The sequence below is a fragment of the Rhamphochromis sp. 'chilingali' genome (genome assembly GCF_963969265.1).
Source record: "Rhamphochromis sp. 'chilingali' genome assembly, chromosome: 13".
NCBI classification, from domain to species: domain Eukaryota; kingdom Metazoa; phylum Chordata; class Actinopteri; order Cichliformes; family Cichlidae; genus Rhamphochromis; species Rhamphochromis sp. 'chilingali'.
In genome coordinates, this window is record NC_137940.1 from 21305820 (window position 1) to 21331742 (window position 25923).

The 25923-nt window shown below is 39.4% G+C and overlaps 1 protein-coding gene across 4 annotated transcripts in view; it reads left to right on the forward strand.

Annotated features, from left to right (window-relative positions):
* Positions 1-25923, forward strand: part of aff2 (AF4/FMR2 family, member 2) — a 209306-nt gene that overhangs the window by 86516 nt on the left and 96867 nt on the right. For all 4 annotated transcript variants that reach the window (XM_080900657.1, XM_080900656.1, XM_080900658.1 and 1 more), the window contains one exon: positions 25042-25086. In XM_080900657.1, the coding sequence (XP_080756783.1) occupies positions 25042-25086 (45 nt within the window). The remainder of the gene's footprint in view (positions 1-25041; positions 25087-25923) is intronic.

The window sequence follows — 25923 nt, forward strand, 5'->3', positions numbered from 1 at the left end:
AAACATCTTTAATAGTAAAATATAATAAATTACAGAGCAACTTTCTTTGGTACAATAAAAAACTGATCCAAACAAGTAATAAAATATCTGACTGTTCCATAACAGCTCATGTCTGTTGCCCATAAAAATATGGTAATAAAAAAATCTTTATAGCTCTTCGCATTACAGAACAATACATGGAGAACCCCTACTGCTAGGTCTTTAGTATTATTCATTAGGTTCTGATACAGGCCAGTGGCTGTTCCTAACTTTGTGTGTCTGTGTCTGTGTGTGTGTCTGTGTGTGTGTCGTTGGGCCTTTTAATAAAAAATGCCCCGCTGGGCTCTGCATTGCCAGTTTGCCAATCAGAGCATAGCCACGATATGCAAATCTCACACACACACACGTAAACACACACACACAAGCTTACCCGCACAGACATATACACACAGTGGGAGAAAGAGTGTTTTGATCTACCAGGGCCATTACAGACATTTTAAAATCCTATGAATATAAAAAAGAGAGAGAGGGTGGAGGGTGGAAGAGGAGAGGAGGAAGATGAGAGAGATGGGCGAGAGAGCAGCGCAGATGGAGAGAGAGAGAGTGAGAGATATGAAAGTGAGAGGAAACATTTTCTGTTCTGTTTCTGTGCGCAACAGTTTGTTATTTAAGGAAGAGTGAACGGGAAAATGCATCAGAGAGACTACACAGAAGATCTGTCCCTCTCCCTCTGCCATTTGTTTAGCGTTTTCCTGTTCCTTCATATTACAGGCGGCACAAAGATTAATGGGAATGCTCAGTATCAATAAACATGAAGCGTGATTGGTTGATTGAACAAAAGGCATCCTGCAATCAGAGCAGAATGCCGAGTCCTTTTTTTCCTCCTTTTGCCCGTGCAGGCCGCTGCATCACTGATGATTTAAATGGACATTAATACAGGAAGAAACAAACGCTCAGAAAGTCAGTCAAACAACCATGACTGACTATTAACGAGGCAGCATTAGGCCACAAGGAAAAGAGGGGAGAGGAAGAGGCAGCTAATGGGGTGATTAGGGGGGAGGAGAGCTGCTGTTGAGAAAAAGACTTTGTGTTGGATTATTTTCTCCTCTTAGGAGCTTACAGAGAGCCAGCCGGTGTTTTACACCTCAGCTCTTAACACCCCCAAATCCCCTGATTTAGACTTAAACTGCATAGAGAGGCAAGAGAGACAAAGAATGTGGGATGAGGAGGAGAGGAAAAAGAAAATGAGGAGGAAAATATGACCGGGCTGGCCTGATGAGACAACAGGAAGACGTGTCGAGGTGGAAGAAAGAAGTGTTCGTTTACGGTTTACGCCGCTTTCACACTTTTTCTTCACAGCGAAGAATGTGTTTATTGGGAATAAACACAAGAAACAGCCAAAGTGCTTTAAGCAAATAGGTGAGAGAGGAGTGAGAAATAGACACACCAAACTTTGAGGTGTTGTTATCTTCTGATTAAGCAAAGAGACCGACACCACTGTGGATTTTGTGTTTTTGTGTCACACGCTCGCTCGTCGTTGCCACCGCGGTGTGAAACACTGCAGCGGTGCTTTTGGCCGCAGTGTAAATGCACACAGCTTACCTGTGAAGTCACTTAGGTCTCTGCTCATTTTATAGCCCTGTGGTTGTCAGCGTCCGGGACGAAGGCCAGCACTGGCACCGGTGATGCTGCTGAGATATTTCTGCTGGGCGACCTGTGCAGATGCAGCTTATCCGTTAACACGTTTTACGGTAGCAGGCAGCGACAGACAGACAGAGAGGAAGCGAGACAAGGAGCTATAACTAAGGATGTCATGTAGGACAGCGGTCCACAACCCCCGGGCCACGGACCGGTACTGGTACCGTGAATCGCTTGGTACGCGAGAGTTGAGGCTCGGCTGTGAAATTTATGGTTTTCAGAGTTTTTATCGTTAACTCGGTTTCCCTGGGTCTTTTCCCGTGTTGTAGTCGTGCGTCTTATTTTGAAAGAAATATTTAGGCGTTACCATAGCAACCACAGAGCATTAAGGGGCAGAGGGGAGGATGTTACTGTCAGTGTTGTTGGCGCATTTCAGGAGGACGCTGCTAATGAAGTTACACAATTACACAGTGAATTCACATTTATTATTATATTTACAAAATAACACAGTTTTTGTCTCGGTCGTATCATTTTATTTGGTTGTATTTATCCGCGACACGTTAAAGGCCGGTCCGTGAAAATATTGTCTGACATTACAATGGCGGGACCGCTGATGTAGGACATCCAAAATAGTCTTCAAGCAGTAATCAAATTAGATTATGAACAAGTTATTAGCACTTCCCTCTCCACATCATTTTCTATTTGTCAATACAATCAAATTTAGTTTAAGCCAGATCGAAGCACGGAAAACAATATTATTATTTTTCTGATCGGAGAGCAACTTGGGGTTAGGATCTTGCCCAAGGATATTCGATCCAGGGGTTGAGCCAACAACCTTCCGATCAGTAGATGCCCTGCTCTGCCTCAGTTTAACGTTGACCATGAAGACCACAGCCTGCGCTGCACCAGTCCATCAATATGAATTAATGTAAACTGTACAACAGTACTACAGACTAACCAGTTTAGCCTTCACTGAACTACATTAAACTGTATTTTGATACCATTCAAACTCCACAGGAACAGTTTGTGTGTTTATCAATATTTGTTGTGCTTTGTGAAACACTGCAAATGAAATTACCTTCTACTACAAAGTTACCCTGTACAATCGATCCTGTTTTGCAGCACAACACTGAAACTTCATTGACATTTGTACCATGAACGAAAAAAGAAGCACACAACTTTGAATTTGTCAGGTTCAATTAGATAGATAGACAGCAGCATGATAAAGTGTAAAATAAATAACACAGTTAAAATAAAAGGGCCTTATACTATGACATGCATGAGTTGATAAAAGTGATAAAAAAACCAAAGAAAAGATAAAATGAAGTGAGTAAAAACAGTAAAAGTAAGATTGACTTTGTGTAAGAAATACAAATGTTTCAAAGAATTAGAATTTTTTGGTAATTACTTCATGGTTCAGGTTAAAAAGGAGAAGAGACAGGAGAAACAGCCAGACTGATTCAGGCAGAATATAAACAAGTATATAAATAACACAGAACTAATGTTAAGTAAATCTGTTTGTTTCATATGTCTGAAAGAAAAAAAATTATTAGGAGATAAATCTAAATGAGTGCTGTCAGCGTTAATCTCGTTAAAATGACGTTAACGCCATAACCGCATTAACGTGGCAAATTTCTGTTAGCGAGCTATCGCGGATTGCGTGGGGCGATCCGCAATAACTCGCTTAACGCCATTTAAAAGAGATAACGCTGACAGCACTGATCTAAATATCATATTTTTAAAGTGTAAATCTATTACACTGATTTACATGTTTTTCATGTCCACCTTAAATAAAATACCTACACCAAATATTGGCACTGGTGTTGTCTTAAAAATCCTGTATTGGTCGGCCATAAAAAACTTTTTTTCTAATAAAATCTGTGGCTTTGAGGTTTTTATGAGATCACTTTGGGAGCAATAAATTTGAGTAAGATTGTGAAATAGAAGCTGAAAAGCATCTTGTGCCCAAAGTTGTTTTTTTTCTGCTGTTTCTTCAAAACAATCATATTTTTTTAATGAGCTGAGCAGCTCAAAAGCAAAAGAGACCGATGTTAACGCTTTCGTTGTATTGAGTAATGTGTCACTCACAGCAGTCAGTTATTTAGTTACTTGTTCAATCAGATCATATTACTGGATTTCTTTTAGTGTAACACAAGACTGTACCATTTACATTTCTTGTGTACAAAGAAGCTCTGCTTACCCAGCTTTAGCAATTTAACAGTTAACGTGTTGCTGTGAGGAAATTAGACATGATCCTGGTTCTGTGATGGAGGAGATGCTGCCAGGATCAACTAGCAAAGCAGTGAGGCAAAGTCAATACATCAGAGGTTAATGTACAGTAGTGTGAGCAGCCTCTCAACAATGTAACCAGCAGGTGTAAGCTAATTGCAAAGGGGTGTAGATATTTTGTAACAAAAAGCATTCCAACAAGTTCCTTTTCTCAGTGGGTGCATCGTTAGAGACACATGCAGCTTCTGAGTGCCTTTCTGCTCTGTTACTCTGACTGCATACATGCAGACCTGTGCGCTGCTGAAACTGATACAGAAACGCCACCGCAGTGTTTTCATACACAAAGTCGACGCTTTGAGATGGATTTTAGAAAGAACTGAACGTCTGATAGGGAGGGTTGGTCTCCTGGTTCAAACAAACGGCGTTGTCTTTGTTCTCTACTGAAAATTAAACAATCTAAGGTGAACTTTTCACAGGTTGTGAAAATGCCATCAGTGCTTTTTAAAGCAAAGCCCCGTATCCAGCCTGCTGTCGTGCTTTCCCTACAGCCAAAAACTCAAAACCTCCAAATTTAAGCCTTTATTAGAAGCCTGTAAGTATTCTTAAAAAAAAATCCCTTCAATGTTAGAACAAATGTTTAGCTGAAAAGATGCCATTTGTTTTCCCTGCAAAGAGGAATTTATTCAGTCGTCCAGGAATTATACGTGTGTTCAAGGATAAACTTGAATGTATAGAGAAACACACACACATTCGATGCCTTATTGTACTGCCAAGGACCCCTCCACCTTCCACCCGCCGTCCCCTCCTCTCAAGAGGCACTTATTTAGTTAGCACGCAGACATCACGCTGAGAGCCCCACACAGACAGACCACACACACAGCGAGTGCAAACACACACACTCAAACACATCCTGCCAACAGAACAACTCAAATATACTCAGCTTGAATTTTGCCTCCACACACGAACACACATACAGCTGTCAGTCATCCCCTTGTCCCCGCTACACTGCCGTCTCTGAGCGTGTGTGTTTCCTTTTTCCGCTAATTAAAACAGAGGTGCGTGTGTGGCTATATAAAGCCCTTTTCTTTCCGTTAATATAGCAGAGTGTGTGCATGTGTTGTGTGTGTGTATTTATAAAAGAGAGGGAGGGGGGGGGATGTCTATGAGACAGAGAGAGAAAGAGAGAGTGTGGGGGTGTGTGTGGGAGGTGTTCTGTTCACACTTAATCACAGTTGTGAATCTCCCTCCCCTTGTCGTATAATATAGATGTCATCCACAGCAGTAACTCCATACTGCAGCTACTGCACAAGGAGTTTTACCGTTATTATTTATTTTGTCTGCCATTCAATTCAATGTTACAGTCGTTGTTGTTAAGCAGCTTTAGTTTACTTATACTCATAGGGAGAGGTATGAGAGCTTCACAGCAGAGATAATAGGGGTTGCTGATAGACTAACGAAGGGCCAAGACCTTTGCTATAGGTCACCCACCAACACACGCCAAACTGAATGATGCTGTCAGCAGTTTTTTGGCTATTCAGGAAACAGAGCCCTGAAGTGACAGCATCAAAGTTCTGCCTAAGGACTGAAAAAGCCTTTTGTACCTTTTGTACAAATGCAAATGACTGAAAGTGCAGTCTCCACATCACCTGGCTCTAATTGTGGTTTACTCTGTATAGACTAGTCGTGGCTCTAGACATGGATGTAATCACAGCAGGACAGAGAGAGAAGAAAATGGCTGTTAAACAGCAGACATTTTGTACAGAAGCAGTAGTACAACAGCTCAAAGAGATGTTAGTAAAGTTAGTCAAACAGCGGCTCGTCTGTCGGGACCCTTTTATGAGCAAAGCAACACTGAGCTAGTGACAGGAGGCAACAAACTGGGAGCCACGTAAAGTAGATGACTATTTAGAAGGATCGTGGATATGACAAAACATGTTGAAGATGAAGTCGCCGGGCGGGAAGCAAAGAGGAAGACCACAGTGAAGGTTAATGGATGCAGAGGAACAGGATGTGAGGATGGCTGGTCTGACAGAGGAGGATACTGGGGATAGGCTGAGATGGATGATCCGCTGTGGCAGCCGCTAAAGGGAGGAGCCAAAAGAAAAAGAACGCAACTGACAAGTTCAGATTGTAACTTTTTGGAAAAGAAACGCCTCAAGTTAATCTCATCTTTGATTTTTTTATGTGTTTATCATTACACACACTGAATCAAAATGCCCCAGGTTTTTCAAGGACTTTCAAAAGATGTGGGGGTTTTTCAAATTATGCAAGACTGCTTTAAATTATCTTTTTTTTATGTTACCATTAAATTCACATCAACTTCATTTCTGCATATTATTAGCAGTAATTTTCCATCCATGCATCTGCTTATCCTTATCAGGGTCGTGGGGGCACTGGAGCCTACCCCAGCTACCTTAAGGCGAGGGGTGGGCTACACTCTGACAGATTGGCAGGGGTAGCTAGGAGTAATTATTTTATTAGTCATTTTCTGTGTTTAACTTTATCACTTTTCAATCACTTTGAAACCTACTTAATTTTTACATTTCAATTTACTGTTAGTGGTGTCCACATGTAACGTAACATACTGTATTTTCAAATGAACACATTCACATAAAATCAAAAGGGATCCTTACACGTGATTTTTATCTTTAACCAAACTACAGTGACTTAGCCCCGGCGGGGATGAGCAGTACAGAACTTCATTATGAAAGGGCCTATTTGTGACATTGTGGTACCCACTGCACCCCTGGTGTCACAGCTGTGCTTATTAAATACAAAGACAAGTGAATTCTAAACCAAGATAATTGTAGTTTATTAAAACAAACAAACTACGAGTCAAACAAACATGTTAACTAAAATATTATTGTCTACTTAGGGAATAAAAGAAAAACAGGGAAAAAAGAAATGTTCTTATTTTTAGTTGCGGTCAGTTTCGTTACCTTTGACACCATAACCACCATAATCTGATGAGGATTTAAAGTAAATGTTCATTAAGAATTAGAATGTCTACGTGATTGTGTGTTAACAAAGTGTTGCATTTGTGTTATAACTTCTCTTTTTTTTCCTCTGACAAAATACCCTCATATAAGCAACTTGAGGCGACTGTTCTTGTGATTTGGCGCCTTATGAATAAAATTGAATTAAATTGAATAACAAACTAATACTGAAAACAATATAACCTGAACGGAAACTGCACATTTTCAAGCAATGAAAGTTGAACTGAAATGAGCAAAGTTACTGCCAAATACATGGAATTCAAAACAAACTAAACAAACCCCGCCCACTCCACCCAAAAAAGACAAAGACCTAATAGCAAAATGCAAAAGTGTAACAACTGTGCTGTAAACAGTATGGAACAAATACTCAGTGTGACAGGGAATTCTTTGTATTTGTTACATGCATATGTTGACACTGCCTGGGGCAGATGAAAGACAAAGTGTTTGGAATGCGTATTTGTTCCCTGTGGTTGCCATTAAATTAGATTTCTGTAATGTAGTTTGTTACATTTTAGCTAAACAAAACCAAATCACCAGAGATGATTTTCCAGCCTCCACATTTCTCCAAATCAGTTAGCCAGATTCGAGCACTCGTGTTCAGACCCTGTTTTAAGCCATGTTAGCTTAAAAGTTAAGCTACATGGTAAGCTAACAGAGGAGTCATTTCCATGTCTGCTGAATTCCAAGAGCTTGACATTTATCAAACTTTGTAAAAACAGCGGTTCAGTGACTCCACCTACACAGGTCTTAAGTCTTGCATCAAATACACCTCTGCTCTTCTTTGTGGGCATGTACAACTACATTTTCTCCCTCTTTACACGTACTGTGAAGACTGAAAAATCAAAGAGAAATAAGATATGAAAAATTACAAAATGAAGCAAAGCCATTGACAAGACTTTGACAGTTGTAGGTGTTAACGTGTAGTTTGTATTTTTCCTGGGAGTGCCCTTTGTAGCTGACTGTCAAAGGTATAGGATTGCGTGGACCTTTTAAAAAAATGACTATGGGGGTGTAATTTTGCATAAAATATCGTTTTATGAAGTCCCACTATTGGTCTTATTGTAAGGGAATTAAAAAAGAAGAAGGATAACGGTTAGGAGTAATGGGAAGCCACTAAGAATATGTCACAGAAGGGAGAGATCCCATGGCCAGACCCTTCACATCCACAGGATACCCCCATCTAAGGCAGGCTGGCATCTTTGTCATGCTTACAATGTCTTTTCTTAAAAATATATTAATAAATTCTGATGTTTTCTAGCCTTTATTTAACAGTTTAATAGACAGTAGAGTGGAAAGGAGGGAGAGAGTGGAGAAAACCACTATTCAGTTGTTGCATCACAGTGTGGGATAAATCCCATCACTGCCAGTAATACTCTGATCCATTTTCAATCAGTCTGATCAATAAGAATAATTAAAAACACCTATGTGAGAGTGTAGGGCCTTAAAGCACATGCAAATCAAAGTCAATAAATGCAAAGCCACAACACAGAGGAAGAGTATGTGACAACGAAGAACAGGAAGTCAGTAAGACCACTGACACACCAAGTGGCCAGTTATGCAGTAGCACAATCTCCTGCTGAGGAAAAAGCAGTATTTGAACGCGCGCTTCTAAGATAGTTTTCACAGTAGAACTGGAAAATCTCCTTTTGGCACATGTGATGGTACAACAGGTGATTCAGTAGAAGGTTACTGCCTGTGATTGTTGCTGCTGAGGAGCTGATGTGAAAAGATCCCAGGAGGAGACACATGTATCTGATGAGACTACACGATATTGAACAAGTGTAAACTTGGTGTAATTTTCTTGAAAAAGGTCAAGAATAAAAAAAAGAGGCTAGATTCTAAGTATTTTAAAAAAGTTAATAACAACCATCTGTTATTCTTTCTTCCAAAATGGCATTAGAGCGTTTTTTTGCTAGCAGCTCGTCAACTGCAGAAAACTTGGGCTAATTTTAGTGGCGCGGCTCCTTAAGATGGATGACTCTGGGTTGTACTAATACAGATTGAAGCGTTTAGCTTGGCTAGCCGGCTCCAGGATGTGATCCATCAGAAAACAAGGCTAATGTTTTCAGCTAACCCACTCCTGGTGCAATTATATGGTCCACTGGCATTGATCATAGCTCCTCTTCTTCAATCTATTCTCCTCTCTTCCTCTCTCTCCCCCTTTAATGGCCAAGTCGGTGTTAAATGTTTGATAAATGAGTTTTGAGAGCACTTTGCCATGGATTTATTAAAATTCTATAAAACCTCTTTTTTATGTTAGAAAAAAAGAAAGGTGGACTTATTAAATGATATATGTGTATACACATCAAATACTTTAGTTAGAAGCAAACGTAACCATAGTTTAGAAGAACCGATAAACAGACCAATGGACAAGAAGCATCAACTATTATAATATTATACTATCTACCTGTTTTTAGAAACCAAGCAACAATTCCATTTATAAAAGGCATGTTGTGTTTTAACTATTCAACAAATAAATAAGCAATAAGCATAAGTAATTGTCATATTAACTCTTTTTATCTTTATTTTTTATTTGTAGTTTCTGATCATGTAGCTTCTTAGCTGCTAGCCGGGTATTTGGCTTGGCACCAGCTAGTTGCTAACAATATTAGCAGCTGTTTGATGTTGAATTGACAGCAAATAATGACATACTGTTAACAGAATGAGTAAAACTGCAGCTGATGTTTGGAATGATGCAGATTTTCTCCCTGCAACACAAACATGCATCTACTTCAGTTCAAATGATAAGAACACAAGCGATAAATCGGCTTGACACTGTGTTGTAAAAAGCTCTCAGCAGAGATTGTCTGAAGGATGTGGTTTCTCCTGACCATGATGACAGTCAGAAAATCAGAGAATGAGAGAAAAAAAACGTAGAGAGCGTCTGGAATTAAAAATGTCTCCCATTATTCCCAAATGGAAAAGTTTTGTTGGTTAGGAAATTGTCTTAAAATTTCAGTGTTACTAACACAGTGCAAAACTTTGTTGTGTTTTATAGTGTTTAAGTGATAACGTGACGAATCCTGCGAATCCGTTTACAGCATCCTGCCATGCGATTGCATTTGTCCCTGACCATCAAGAACCCTCACGTTAACTTTTATCAAGTGGAAAAAAGTTAGCGTTCATCCTCCAGCTTCACCGTTTATATTATGCTAACATAGCTGTGTCGCTAGCGATCACGTAGCACATCGTTATATATCAGCTAGACTTCAGTAACCCTACAAACGTCACTGCTGTTTAGTTTTCGGTCTTCATTTATGAAGATGACAGAGCTGTACGACTTAATTTGTTTCAGAAATCTCTCAGTCAGAACTTGATATATTGTATTTAGATGGAAACTAGCGAGCTAACTTCCTGCTAACTTCTGAGTTAAATTTCATAAATGACGTTTTCATGGATGCCTGGATGTTAAACTTAATTGTTACACCTGGTCGAGCAGAAACATTGGTCATTTTATTACAGCTGAAAGAATTTAGACAGTTTTTTAACTCTCAGTGATGCTGCAGTGTTCATTTGACTTTGGCACCTGAAGCAGAGTTTGGGCCCAGACACGGCTAATGACATCAAACTTAAAGACCGGACAGACAACGATGACCCTTGAAACATAATATGGCTGAACTGTGTTTGTCACTTAGTGGCTGTTATTAAATGCCAGTTGATAAAACGGTCAGACTCAAATTAACTGTTTTGTGCATTTAGACATTTTTTGTGCCTTGCTAAAATTATTCAAAGAGAAATTTGTCATTCATTTTTAATCACTACTTGACTCAGTTGTTAACAACAGAGAGACTAAACCATCCTGTCATACTCTGTAGTCTGAACTTAGAATGACCCTCCTTAAAGTGAGGAACAGCTACAGCCTGAGTTTCCTTGTCTAAACACTGCACGGGGCACACAGAAAGACCAAACGCACACACAGCACTCAGAAGCTCACACATATCCAACACGTGAACATGTTAGTGGAAGGCCAATTAGCGCGCGTGAAAACGTCAGGCTTATTTGAAGCAATGTTTCAATGACGACATTTAATTGGACGGTAAATCAACTCCTTATCAGCCTCTCCACAGCTTGGTGGGAGAGAGAGATGGCTGAGAGGAAGAGGAGGACGCAGAGAGCGAGCTAAAGAAAAACAAATGAAAAGAGCTGAGAGACACATGGTGGAGGTACGAGTGTATGTTTGTGCACAGCAGTTTAATGTAACCTTAGCGGGCTCCAGCCTGACGATGAAAACTCTGGGACGCCATAGTGGTGCCAGCCGATAAGAGGCAGTTAGTGTGGTAGACTTCAACACAGGAATGGAAGCAGCATGATGGATGTGCAGTGTAGAAAATCCAAATCAATAGCATAACACAGTGGTCAGCTGGTTTATTCTTCTGATTTAATAGTTTAAACGAAAAAGGCACAGGGATAATAATTACGATGGCTCTGCTCTGCACATGTTTGCCAGTAAACTAAGCATGCCTGACACTAGGCTAACAGAATCACGTACACGGAATGCAGTGCTCATTAATGTCAGTAATTACAGAGATGCTTTTACAGCAGTTTCCATTCACAGTGTCTGTTGTGAAAATGTGAGTTTTCTTTCAAAAAATGAATTTTTTGTGGTAAGAATATTATAAAATATCACCTTATATTTACAATCTATTTTTAGGATTAGTGAACAGATGTAGTTTTAATCAAGCGAACTCCTTATTTTGATTCTGAATTAACTTGAGCTTCCATCAGCTTTCAGCTTTTTTCAGTTTCATTTAAAATATACTGTTCAAATGTCTTCATATCTCACTGGGAAAACATGCAAACGTGGAAATACAGTAAGGCAAAGCTTGAAAATGAGTATTTGGTCTTTGCTTTATCTCCACATTTCCATATTCAGCTGACGAGACCACCACTTTGGGAATCACTTATAATACATTTTTATACCTGTCAAACTGGATCTTTAGTGTTTTTCTTATATTCAGCCTAAGAACTCAGAACAAATGATGTGTTTTTATAAAAGGCTGCTAGTAACAAATTGCCTGATGATACCATTTAATGTTGGTTCTTTACCAAGTTGTCTGTTATGTGTAGGCACAACTCAGATTCACCCCTTGTATTAGGTCCATCTTTGTGCCTGGATGACTCACAGGTCAGTGTGAAGTGGTTTAACAGACAAAAAGAACCTTTCCTCTAAAAAGATCAGGTACAAGTACTGGACTGAAAATGAAGCTAGTGTCAAAAAACCTTTGAAAGATCTTCAGAATTCCTGGAAAACAACCGCTCAAGACCACTTGAAATTACAAAAAGTGTCTATTTGGAAGAAAAATATAGAGAAATAAGAAGCGGCTGAATGATACCTGAACAATTCATTGCTAGATAAGACACCAGCCTGTGCCTGTGCCTCTGTGTCTGTGGTGGGGTATACCCTGCCTGTTGACCCATAACAGCTGAGATAATTCCAGCCTGGCTGTTAACCTGATTTGTACTTAAGAAAACAGATGGATGATGAAGTGAAAATCTAATATGGGGATAGCCCTGCCCATATGGAAAAGATATATATCCACCCATCCATCCATTCGCTTCCACTTATCCTTCCCAGTTTGAACTGTGTAATTGCAAACCAGTGACAATGATTCGTGAGGTGTATTTCAGGGTGAAATACAGTGAAACCATTAGCAGAATATACAGAAGTATCACATATGGAAAAGATATATATAAATCTTATACAGTTTTTATCTGTCTTGTGTGAAACTTGTATGAAAAGCACACAAGAGCCAAAACAGATATAAGATCCCTTGAAAGATTATATAAATGAAACTTGTATGTTTTGGATACTTACTAAAACAATATATGAAAGTAATGAGAAAGTGGCCACTTTCATGAGTAAATCATGTAAGCCTTGTATGATCCTCTATATGAAGCAAGCTAAAGCTGATGCATTTTTTCTATTTCTTTTCCATGTGGGAAGCTGCATCCAAATGAAGTTTAAATTTTGTTAACCTAGCGTACTTATTTTCACAACCTATGGCTCCTTAGCTGGAACATGCTAACTTTAACACTTGATTTTTCCTGCTTGAGGTTCTGGTTCACAGTTATTGATTAATGAGTTCCAAATATTGATTTGCTGCCTTACTCCTGTCTTTTAAATCTGTCTCCAGAGAAAAATCTCCTTGCTTTTAAACATAAACACAGTTTACTTACTGTCACGGATTAAGTGTTAAATGATCTTTGTCAGTGGTCTGGAGGAAACAAGGTAACCAGCTACCATTTACTGCTCCACTGGTTAATGCAATAACTTAGAAGCAGCTGATATAGTCTACCTTAACAATAAGCTGGTTACTAACTGCTGAAATACTGAGAAATACTAAACTGTTCATATGAAATTCATTAGTATCTGGGCTTAACTAACAGGTGTAAGTGGTGCATAATTTATGGACATTTAATGCTTGATTATAGCTCACATTAAGTCGTTTATGTTCGTATATTAGGGCCATCCAGAGGGAAAAACTTGGACAAGGCAATAATATAAGAATTTCTTGGACAAAAACTCTGAATTTAGTAGTATTTTAGGCATCACTAGGAGAGGACACTTTCCAAACTTAAACGTTTGAAATGAAAAATAGGGGACTGCTGAGGTCTAAACAAAGATGCCCAGCTTAGACTGAGCATCTAATAAGAGATTATAGATTTTTCAATGATGCAGTGGGAAAAGACACAATTTTGTGAATGTTTAATGGAGTAATTGAATGTCCTAGTGGGAAAACCAGAAACAAAGCATTACATTATAATATTTATTATAGCATATATTATGTCTACTATATTTTTTAATTTGTGTACTTCCTATTTTGTAAGTATATATGTAAATTCATCATGTACATCAATAGAAATGTTTTTATTTCTGAATAACTCTAATCTGTTGCTGTACGTGTTATATTGTTAGACAATCATACAACAAACGTGTGTGTAGTCTGAACCTCGGCCGAATGTGATTAATCAAAATACACATTATTTCTTTACTTTTAATTTTTTTTTTCTCCTGTAGTTATGAATGTCTGCATTGGCCTTGAAACTCTTGCATTGTTCCAGCTCTGCCTTTGAGTATCACTCCCTGCTGGCTTGAAAAGTGGTTGTAATAATTTACAACGGCAGCTTAAATTGATATGGTTTGCACCGGACTGAAATAATGACAGTTGTAATGAAGAAAAAGCTTTTATAGAAACTTCAAACCATTTTTTCTTAGCAAAATCTTCTTTGTCCATCTGTACGCTCAGTATGTTCCCCGCAATTACAGCGTTACCAGGATATGGCCTCAAGGAGGCTGATAGCACAACACGAGGCAGTAATAGCTGTATTACTGGGACAGCGGAAAACGCTGCAGCAACAGAACAAGACATTTTGTGCAGCCGATAAAAATATCTGTTTTTATGAGAATACCAGACACTGCAACACCCAAAAAATACCCTGTTTTCTTATATGAGAGGTGAAGTAGGTATAAATGTGCAAAGAGGACACATGATGTGAAAGACCTACTTCACCAATCCTCGGATTATTAGGCAGGCTGACTCATACATAAACATGTACACGTTTCAGTGAATCACTCGCACACAACTGTTGAACAAACCAAAACACACACACACACACATACGTCTCCTCTGAGGGCAGTGCTTGTGATCTATCTAGCATGCTGGTAATCCCAGCGATGGCGGTCACTCCAGCTCTGTAAACAGCTGAAATATGGATGATAAAAGGAGCAGATGAAACTGAATAAACGAGAAGCCCACGGACCAAAAAAAGAAAATCCTTGAAGATTTTCCAAACCCTGTTGGACCTCAGCCTGAACTGTACACGACTCAGAAGTTCAATCGCATCGACTGGATGATAGACAGCTTTCATTTGACTTTGGCATTTTTCATAACAGCAGCGCGATAGTTTTCCCTCCGTGGCACATTTCTGGCCTCGTAGAGCCGCCTCAAGGGATGAAGCGAGATACTTTGTGTAATTTAGCCAACGTAGAGAGCCTCTTTCTCGTCTTTCCGAGAAAATATCCTGAGAAAACAGTTCAGAAATAAAGCAGAAATATGCGGTGATGTGTTAATAGCCCTCTGAGGGCAGTGCAGGAAACCGTGTTTACATTAATCAGGCTCCAAATTTGATTCTGTTTGACTTCGTCTCTCTCTTCTCTCCTCGTTAGCCTTTCTTCTTTTCTCTCTTTCATCTTCTGTTTCTGCCAATCTCCAAGTCAAATGATACTGTCTCTCTGTTATTGTAAATATGAATAGACTGTGTGTGTTTTGGGGTGTTTTTTATTAATTCATAATTTGTCTTCCCACATGCATACACTGAGTCATTCATCTCTCTCACGCTCACACACACTAATGCAGAGAGGGAAGCCTGTTTGTTCAGTCTTAAACGCATTACTGTAATTACCTCTTAATGATTTTTAATTCCAATATAAAAGAAACAAGACACTCTGGTGGATTTGAAACATGAAAAGAGGCATATAAAAAGAAAATCATTTGAATGGAATCACACTAAATGTGTTTGTTGTGTAATTTTATAGGTGACTGCTTGTGGAGTGTAAATGGGCTCCTCGTTAATGTGACAAATTAATGTAATAAGCAGCCATTCAGCAGATCAGAATGAAGTATTGGGCCATAATTCATGTAATATTTGGGTTAAAACCAAGGATTTTTTTTTTTAATTTAAAGATGCTGACAGAAAGTGAGCGTTTGTGGCATGTTGATATTTGATAGCCAGGGTGTTGTTGTGCTATCGTCCCGTGTCCATGTTGAACTCGGTGCTGTCACTGGTAAAAGACTAAAACGAACAGGAACTGAACAACCTGTCAAAACTTTATGCAAAAATAGGGTGGACCAGGAGCTAGTCATGAAAAGTCTGTTAGATCAGTGTGGTCGTCTGCCTCAAGGGGTTTTGATTATTTCCATCTTTTATTTACAGTATATGGGATGATTGTGTTTTTCCTGTATTAGCATTCAGTCAAAATAGAGCATAAACTGGTATTAAATCCACCGGGTGATCAGACTGTGAAGAGAGCGATCTTATAAGGAATAATGGAGGGATAAGAGGCTGGGAAAATTTAATCCTTGAGTATTTGGTAGCAGTGGGAACACAAGAGAGCAGGGATTTCCCCTAATACATCAGGAAGTGAAGCGGAGGTGTGTGTATGTATTTTGGCACTTTTTCATTAAAACAAACAATAATGTAGCATAGCTACTAACCCCGAGCCCCACTTACAGCCTCCTCGATTTGATACTGTTTCTACATGTTTGTCATTATTTATTATACATCGCACAAGGCCCAGTTCCAGCTGGAACTAATTAATAATGCTCATTGTCAGCTCTTTCTTGTTGAGCTCTTTGTTGCACACAGCAGAGGCCTGACTGCCGGTGATGCCGTGACCCGAGCTGTCCGGTGAGCGAGCTGCCTGTCATCTTGTTTACTTGTATCTCTTTTTCTATTGGATATTTATGCTTGTGAGCTGAAACATGTTCAGGTTTTGGGCTGTTGGTGACTCAGAGTACAACATTTTGACAACATCTGAGACGACCTCGCAGGCTCAGATTTTTTTCTGTCTAAAAAAACCTGGTTACATTAAGGCAGTATTTATAATAGTAATGGATAATGATGTTTTAGTAACTGTGAGTGTGGTAATGTAAGTGTGTGTGCTCGTGTATCCACATGTACCTTTGTGATTGATGTGGGTATTCTGTGTGTGTGTGTCTATCTATCTGAGCAGCTATTTCAGAGAGAAAGGATTTCTGCCTCAGTAATTGCCTCGGCTATATTTTCCCCCTGAATCTCTCTCGCTCTCATTTTTCTTTGTATCTATTTTCTCTCTGAGTTTTGTCCTTCCTCTTCCTGCAGACTTGCTCTGTGGCTCTCACTCATCTTTCAGCTCTCTTCTATGTTCCCTCCATCTCTCAGTCCTTGACATCAACCGTGATCTCACAGTAAGATCAATTAGGGAAACACACACGCACACATTTACAAGTAAGTCACCTGTCCATTAAAATCCATTAAAGCCTGTTTCCATTCAGTAAACTCATAATAGACTTCCTTCAAATGATTAAGTGGTATATTTATGATAATACACAGTCTGTTTTAGAGGCCCATCCTGCAAAACAAACACCAAACCCTGGCAGTGTCAGTATTGTGCTTCGGTGAGCTACATCACAATGGTGATGGACAGGGATGGTTAAAGTGATGAAAGGCTCTCTCCTTTCAGATGTATAGAGAGATGGATGGAGACGGACGTAAACAGACGGGGCGGGCCTGAAATCATATGAGTGTTTCCATTTTTGCCTGTCAGTTGTGTTTTAGACCACTGTAGAAAATCACATTTAAATGCACTTGTTTGTATCCATCAGCTGTGACAAGTGTGGAAGTGTTGGGAAAATAACACAAGGGAGCATTGTTTGTTGCATAAGTGATGCACTTCTCTCAGAAATGGTACTGAAACGTGTCTCATACACCAACTTACTTTGTGTTTGTTACTTTGTTTAGGAAAGTAGCTTAAAGTTTAAGTAATGTATTTTCCGCACTATAGGGCGCACTTAAAATCCTTTAATTTTCTCAAAAATCGACAGTGCATCTTATGTATGAATTCTGGTTGTGCTTACTGACCTCAAACCAATTTTATGTGGTACACGGCGCTCAAAAATCTGTCAAAAATGTTTTAGTACGACTTTTGTAAGTTGGATTGTTGGAGCACTACGGCTACCGTAGTCAGGAGCCTCGCGGAGGAATCTGGGTCCTAAACTCCGTCACTTCAGGTCCCAAAGTCAAACGAACACTGCAGCATCACTGAGAGTTAAAAAACTGTCTAAATTCTTTCATCTGTAATAAAATGATCAGCGTTGCTGCTCGACCAGGTGTAACAATTAAGTGTAACATCCAGGCATCCATGAAAACAGGATTCATAAAATTTAACAAAGTTTGAAGTTAGCAGGAAGTTAGCTCGCTAGCTTCCACCTAAACATGATATGGCATGTTCTGACTGAGAGATTTCTGAAACAAATTCAAACGTACAGCTCTGCTGTCACTTGCAACATAAATGAAGACAGAAAACTAAACAGCAGTGACGTTTGTAGGGTTACTGAAGTTGGGCTAGCTAGTTTATAATGATGTGCTGCGTGATCGCTAGCTACACAGCTATGTTAGCATAGCATAAACACAGTGAAGCTGGAGGATGAATGCTAACTTTTTTCCACTCGATAAAAGTTAACGTGAGGTAGGGTTGCCAACTCCCTGAAAAATAAATAAGGGACACCTCGTGGCCAGGGCCGGGCAACCGAGTTCACCCTTCCCAGTGTGGTGAATTTTGTAGATCTTTTTTTTGTGTGTGAAATTATTTTTTAACCATTTGACTTGAATTTGATTTAAGCAGATGCATATTCTTTGTGATATGACCATATGGGAAACAAATGATCATTTAGCCATTTATTTTTAGCTCAAAATGACAACATTAACAGAGTAAAACAGGTCTCTTTCTTAAACAGAAGCCTGTCATGCTTAACTTTTGAGAATATAAGTAAATCTTTCTTTAAAAGAACTCTGTCCTGCTTAACTTAAAATTATATAAATTAATAGAAAGCAATAGAACAAAAATATTCTTGTAACTGTGCACATATAGTGCATTTAGTACAATTGGCTTCAGTTGAGGTATTATTTCAGCTTTTCTAATGCTAATCAGCTGCTCCTGTTTGTAAACCCACTTGTTCCCATGATTACGCATCATAACTCATCATCATTATTCATCTATGTATTACTTTTATGTATTAGTCATCTATTTGTTGTAATCATCTATCCTTGCAGTTGTTTATTACACAAAATAAATTATATTATCACACTTCTGGCCACATAGCGCTGATATTCACTGCACATGCCCATATTAACCTTAACCCCAGAGGGTTTAAAAAAAAACAAACCAGGGTTTACATACCATATCTGCTTCTGCCGTGGCCTGGTGGACAAAAAATTGGTTAAGGGTTCCCCGAGCTTTCACGCCCCTCGTGTTCTTCATGTGCCCACCACTAGAAGCATGTCTATGGAAAAAGTGCGCCGGCACACAGTGCAGTGCGCTTTAAAGGTGTTATCATGCACTTTTCCAGCCAGGTGTTTTCCTTTTCCCATTCCTCCCTGTACTTTTGCAGCCTTTTTTTCTTTCTCTGAGGGCAACAAACATTGCTGCTCTAATGCTGGGCTTACACTGTGTGATTTTTGGCCCATTTAGAGACGATTTTTGAGTCGTGCGACCGATTTGGTGATCGGCCAGATTTTGGCCTTCATCGTGCATCGTGTAGTATACGTGGGGTAACGAGAAGCGATTAACACCTCACGACCAGCTCCCGATCATCAATCGCTCGTGAGGGTCTCACCACAGCCGCTCACACTGCTCACGCGCAAACACGTAAACGTCGGTGAAAAAGATGGAGCAGCACAGCTGTGCAGCCTGTGATCTGGACACAAGCGATGGAGGCACAAGTTGTAGAACTTTGGAAAGCTCATCCGAGCCTTTTCGATGTGGCATCACAAAATGATCACGACCACAACAACCGTGAAAATAGTTGGTTCTACATTGCTTCTCAATCACAGCTGCCTGATCAATGTTTTTCATTAGCAATTTAGCAAAGTTGATGGTGGTGGTGTGTCTGTGTGAGTGAAAGACAGAGAGGGAGAGAGAGAGCGACAGATTTTCTGTTATAACCTTCATTTTATGGAGGCACAGTGTGAGCACTCAGGTCGCATCGGAGCATCGGGTCGTATAGTGTGAGACCTGCATCGTGACCTACGAACTTATAATCCCTGCGAGTCAATCGTGCAGTTTGAGCAGGAGCTGAATAACGTGACTGAAAAAGTCGCACAGTGTCTGCCCAGCTTTAGGTGTACTGTCATCCGAGACTTGCACCGCAGTGTCGGCGTTTGTTTCCCTGTTGGCCATGCTTGTTGTTGTGGTCATCTGTTGTCTTCCGGTATTTTCTCCGTAAGCGACCTTTCCTCGACCAATGAGATGAGCGGTAATCTGAATTGTCATACTCGAATTGTCATAAGTGTGCTGTCAGCTCATTGGTCACAAAGCAGGAGAGGGGCTGGGAATTATGTTTTCAAACAAAGTGTTAATTCCATTAAAAGTTATAGACTACTTTTGATTCTCACTGTATTACAGGACAAAGTGCGTCCCTTATTAGCTCAATATGGGACGTGTACTTTTGTTTCTAAATACGGGACGATTCCGTTTTTTAAGGGACGGTTGGCAACCCTAACGTGAGGGTTCCCGATGGTTAGGGACAAATGCAATCGCATGGCAGGATGCTGTAAACGGCCAAACTTCAGTCAGGAGAACAACTGAGATAATCCCTCCACAATGCGAGGTTAGTCATTAATATACTGCAACAACATGAGAATAGAGCAGCTGCCAGAGAATTCAACATTAATGAATCAATTGTAGGGAAGTGGAGGAAGCAAGAAGAATGAGTTGAGTAAAGTTTGACTTATCTGACTGTGTTTTTTTCACTTAATGTGCCTTATAATCCGGTGCACCTTATGGTCCAAAAAATCCGGTATACGTGGCATCGCATTGTTGTGTTTTGTGTGTGTCTTGGATTCTCATTTAAACCTTTAGTTTTTTGTGTTTTTTGTATTTTGGCTCGTGTTTGTATTTTATTGCTCTTCTAGTTTTGTTGAAGTTTTTGAGTTATTGTAATGACATGTTGCTGTTTTTTGTGATATTCTTGTTTCAGTGCTGTGTTGAAGATAAGATAATACTTTGGGGTTATAACACAGTAAGGTAAGCTAAGGTTAAAAAAATCATAAGTTGGGAAATTTCAGCGTTATAGCGGGCAACTTAAAAGCATAAAGTATAACAAAACTAAACAAGAAAAAAAATAAAGTAATAGGACAATAAATCTAATATAACAACACAAATATCTTCTATTTAAATGACAATATTGTAATAATATGTGATAAAAACTAAAACTGAAAATATTTCATAGTCAGATAAGTAAAGACAGAATTGAAAGTATCGTACTGAAGGTTGTAAATCTGTGTTCCCTGTGTCTGTTTATGTGTTTGTGCCCTCTGTGTATACTTGTCTTTTGTTTTGTAGTGACGGCTAATTTTTCTGTGCTTTGTCATTTACATTATATGCTGCGTCCAATTTCAAACGGGAAGTAGGAAATTCCGAGTTTCAAATCAGAATTTCCCCCGCAAACATCGCAATTTGTCATGGCAGCAGCCACCATGAGTAGTACTAAAATGACTAATTAAATGATATTAAATGATATCACCTTATAACCCAAGCACAACTGCTGTTAATGTAGCTCTATCCTTATAGTTGACAATGTGTGATTAGCAGTTTGAACTGTGTAATTGCAAAGCAGTGACAATGATTCGTGAGGTGTATTTCAGGGTGAAATACAGTGAAACCATTAGCAGAATATACAGAAGTATCACATATGGAAAAGATATATATAAATTTTATAAAGTTTAAATCTGTCTTGTGTGAAACTTGTATGAAAAGCACACAAGAGCCAAAACAGATATAAGATCCCTTGAAAGATTATATAAATGAAACTTGCATGTTTTGGATACTTACTAAAACAATATATGAAAGTAATGAGAAAGTGGCCACTTTCATGAGTAAATCATGTAAGCCTTGTATGATCCTCTATATGAAGCAAGCTAAAGCTGATGCAAGTCTTTTATAAGTTTTTCCTAGTTGTTTTCCATATGGGAAGCCAGGTATTGTCACGCTAAACACACCACTGATCTTGAACAGCAAAGTAAAACTGTGGTTAAATCAATTCTTCCTAAACTATCAGATTTTCTTTCTTTTAACCAGCCGTCTTTTTCTTTGTTTTCTTTCCGTTTTTTTGTTTTGGTTTTTTTTTGCTGGCATTTCTTTTTGAGTCATTAAACAAATTCAACCTGTGCTACCATTACTGCATTACACTCTGAGTATACTATTTTTATAATAACACCAAAAAAAGGGGTCATTAATGCTGACAGTTATCAGTCACTGTGCTTTTCCTCTCATCTCTGCAAAGTGTTTTAGTGTTTTCCAGCTCGTTTTCTGAACTTTGAAACCCTCGACATTACTCTCTTGGTTCGCTTTCACAAATCTAATGAGCTTCATTTCCACGTTGCAGTTTGCAACTTTTGGCTGGCAATCAGCTCTAATCAACCATCTGTACGTTACCTGAAGCTCACTGAAGAACACAAACTGTCATTTGGACATAAATTGGGCATTTGCAAGCTAGAGAAGCAGATATTTCCCTAAGGACTGATTGAAGACAAAATTGCATGTTTAAATATTTAGAAAAACAAATTCTCAGTGTTTAAAGTTAATTAAACATTGAGTATCCTCAGCAACCTTGCTTTTATATGAACATAACCAACATACAAACATTTGGCAGCCAGTTGAGTCGAGTCATGTGGCAGATGAGTTGCTCATTGGCATAGACTCACTCACATTGAGTGCCGCATGCTGACAATCTGTCTGCATTTAAAAATTCGATTTTTCTGCCTCCCGTCAGGTAACCAGTGCAAAGGCCTTGCAATCTAAAGCAGTCACAACTATTTGCAATCAGTTGCAGAATGCAAAAAATTTCAGTGCAATTTCACGTAGTTGCAAGGCGTCCATCCTGTGTGTGGCCTAGACCAGGGCTGTCCAACTCCAGGCCAGATATCACCCTGGGTCAAATAATTAGTTTGTTGCCGGGCCCCTGGAGAATTTCAAGACATGTTGATGCTTCAGGTTTGTTGCACTGTGAGTGAAATCTCGTGTCCACTTTGTAATCTACAGTAAATCAAGACCTCGTGTGCTTGCCTTCTGATGGTAATGACGTTGTTTCATTAGCTAAATAATCCAGCTGTTGGCTTTTTATCGCATGATACAAATGTAGCACATCTGCTTCGTATTGTCTAGAAGTCTGTAAGATTTCTTTTAGTAAAAAGTGGCCTTGGGACTTTTGTTGGGGGAAAAACACATCTTCATCCTCCCACTCTGGTTTCCTCTTGACTCACTGTTGAATTAACATGTCGATGTAGATGAACAGCTCATGTCTAGAAAACATACAAATAAGCGGATACTTCGTTGGTGAGCTCAACCAGCCTGTCGGCCCAGAGTCCCTTTTGTTGTTTTAACAGTCAGTGATTTAAGGCAGAGTATGATGTCATCCTTCTCATCACGGTTATACTAAATTGCTCCTCGTTTCGTGTTAGTGCTATTAGTAATGGTGTGTAACAGAGGTTATGTTGATGTAATATGTTAGAGCTCTGCAGTGAATTTGCCTCAGAGTTTCTGAGCTTTTCAGTCTTTCTGCCTTCATCTTGCTGTTCCTCACACTCTTTCTGCTTTAATGAGCCCATCTGCTGGACTGATCTGAGCCCAGATCTGACCCAGACAGATTTTTCTTTTCAATTACTGTTTGTGAGGCAATAATTTGGCAGTGGACATTTTTTTTTTCTTGTGTCTTTTTTAGCAAACAAAGTTGTGTTTTTCCAAAAGCGACAATAATAATTTGTTTGGAATGAGCAGGGAAAAAACTTCTTAGTAGGGCTGGCTTATCTGAAAAAGCAAAGACTTCTAGCTTCAGAAATGTTTGTGTGTGGTTTGGCACAAATACTTTATTTAGGTTTTTAGGAGCGTTCTGAAATGCCAGACCTGTCTGCAGTGATATCCCAGGCATCTGCTGCAATGTTGCTTTAGTGCTCAGTGCAGATGACTCCTGTTAACAAAGGACGACTTTATTGACAAGGGCGCATGTTAACATAGATTAGCAGCGTGCAGCCACTGAACTGGTTAATCAGAGTGTGCGTATGTCTAAGCTCAAACAGCCTCTTTCTTTATCCTCAAACCTCAAAGCAGTCCAGTGACTTGTGGAGCTAAAATGGCCCCGTGGTTCACACGATGCAGGCCAAACCACAGCTATTTAATGGCTGTTTTTGAATTTTAAAACTGAAATAACTAATTTTTCAAAACATCTTTTCTCTACCCTCTGCACAAGTTAGTCGCTCATAACAAGGAGGGTGGACGACTACAGTGCATCACATTGTTTTAGACAAACGGTGCACAAATGGTTTGACTTTATTAAGACTCATTGAAAATTACATCTGTAATGAGAGAATTTTAAATGAATGCTCCGAAAAATATGAATGTTTTGAAAGCGATTGAACCACAGTGGGTGGAATAACCATAACCAGACACTGAAGGCATTTGTATACAATCATAAAAGCCCTTCTTGGAAGTTAAAAAGTCTGTTTATGGTGTCTACTCTAATTTTATTTCAAAAATATGTACTTACAAAAAGAACAAATAGTTTAAAAATGTTGATTTCAAACATAAGTAGCAAGCTTGTTAGCCAAATACGCTAATGACTGATTTTTCCATCCAAGACCAAAAAGAACATAATTAACCAGCTTGATTACATACATACCAAAGCTGCATACCAGTTCACACGCTGGAAACTAAGGCTGTACTCGGAGTCCTTCTGTGTTGTTTCCTCTGCTGCAGCAAGACTCAAACATCTTGCTTTTGATAAAATTCTAAATTTGATCTTGCCTAGCGTTTTAGCTAAAACCTTTTCTGTCTCTGGGGTCTCAGCTGCTGCTGATCAAATAATCTGAAAACATCAATCCATCAGAGCACTCTTACACTTTGTCAACCAAGAATAATCATTTTCTAACAATTTACAGAGCGCTGAAGAAGCTGCAGTGAAAACGATACAGGATAATGATAACGAAGAATTTTCACTACAGTACAAACATTATGTACATTACTGAAGGTCGTGGGGAGACATGATGGCAACGTATAACCCTGCAAGAGTAATATTGCATTAACCAGTGAGGATAAATGATTTTCAAAATGTTAGCTAAATTGACTAACTAACAATAAAATCAAAACAATTAAAAAAAACCAACAGCAGCTAGAAATGAGAATGCATTGTTTGTTTACATCTTTGTGAAATCAGTGAGCTATTGTTTCAGAAGTCCTTCTCGTTGAGTTTGAATGGTAAATCGGCCACAGGTGTCATTGTAGCATGTGCCGTGTAAGTCCGCGGCGATTCGTAATTGCGCTGTGGATGGATCCGCTTTATTTGTTTTTGGTGCTTAAACCTCTGTACCCCCGCTGTGTCCCGTGCAATGTAATGTCGCTATAAATAGTGCTGAAGTCAATCTCTCTGTCTTCCTTTGTTTTCTCCAGGTCAGCCTACCAAACAACTCCAGCTGTGTTGAAGAGATTCTGCGGGTACGTTGCTTGGGTACACACACAAACACACACACGCATGCACAGTAATTGCACTGATTATCAGCTGTTTTCTGTTTGTTCACAAGGAGCTTGGTCCCTCTCCAGAGTCTGATTTTGCAAAGGAAGGACAGGGAAAAGAAAGGGGACTACAAGGCAGGGAGGGAGAAGAGAAAGCAATCTGTTGGCTTAGGTCAATGATTACACAAGTCCTTTTATTTGGATGACATCATACAGACATCTTTTCCACAGACCTATCATCTCCTTTAACCGTTCTTTCTTCCTCCTTTCTAGCTGCATGTAATCAAAATCACACAGCAATACATTTTCCCACAGTTTCTCTCTCCTGTCTCTTCCTGGGAGTGATGTCAAAACAAAAATGTTTCCCTCGCTAATCTTCCCTCACTGCCAGTCAGAAGATTAGGACGGGGACCGTCTTTGACTTCTTTATGTCAAGTTACCGCTTTCACTTCTCGCCGTCTCTCCTCTCTTGCACTTGGTGCGCCCTCTCTTTCTCCCTCAGTGTCTGTCTTCCTCCCTCTTCATTCCTCTCTGTCATTCAGCCCCCTCCCTCTCCTCCCCCTCCACAAATCAATAGGCTGGTCAACAGGCTGTGTGACAGATGGGCTGCTGTGAGCTGCATGAAATGCCTTTGTCGATAATATTGGTGCTCTATTGAATTCAGTCTGTGGTTTTTAGCTGTGTCAAGTGGAAAGATCAAGGAGTTCAAAATGTGAGGTGAGGTGAATCGGAGCACGGGGCCTGCACTTCATTTTTCTCTCTCTGTAATGACACGGCTACAAGATGTTTGTCACAGGAACATTGTTGTCGTGGATGTTT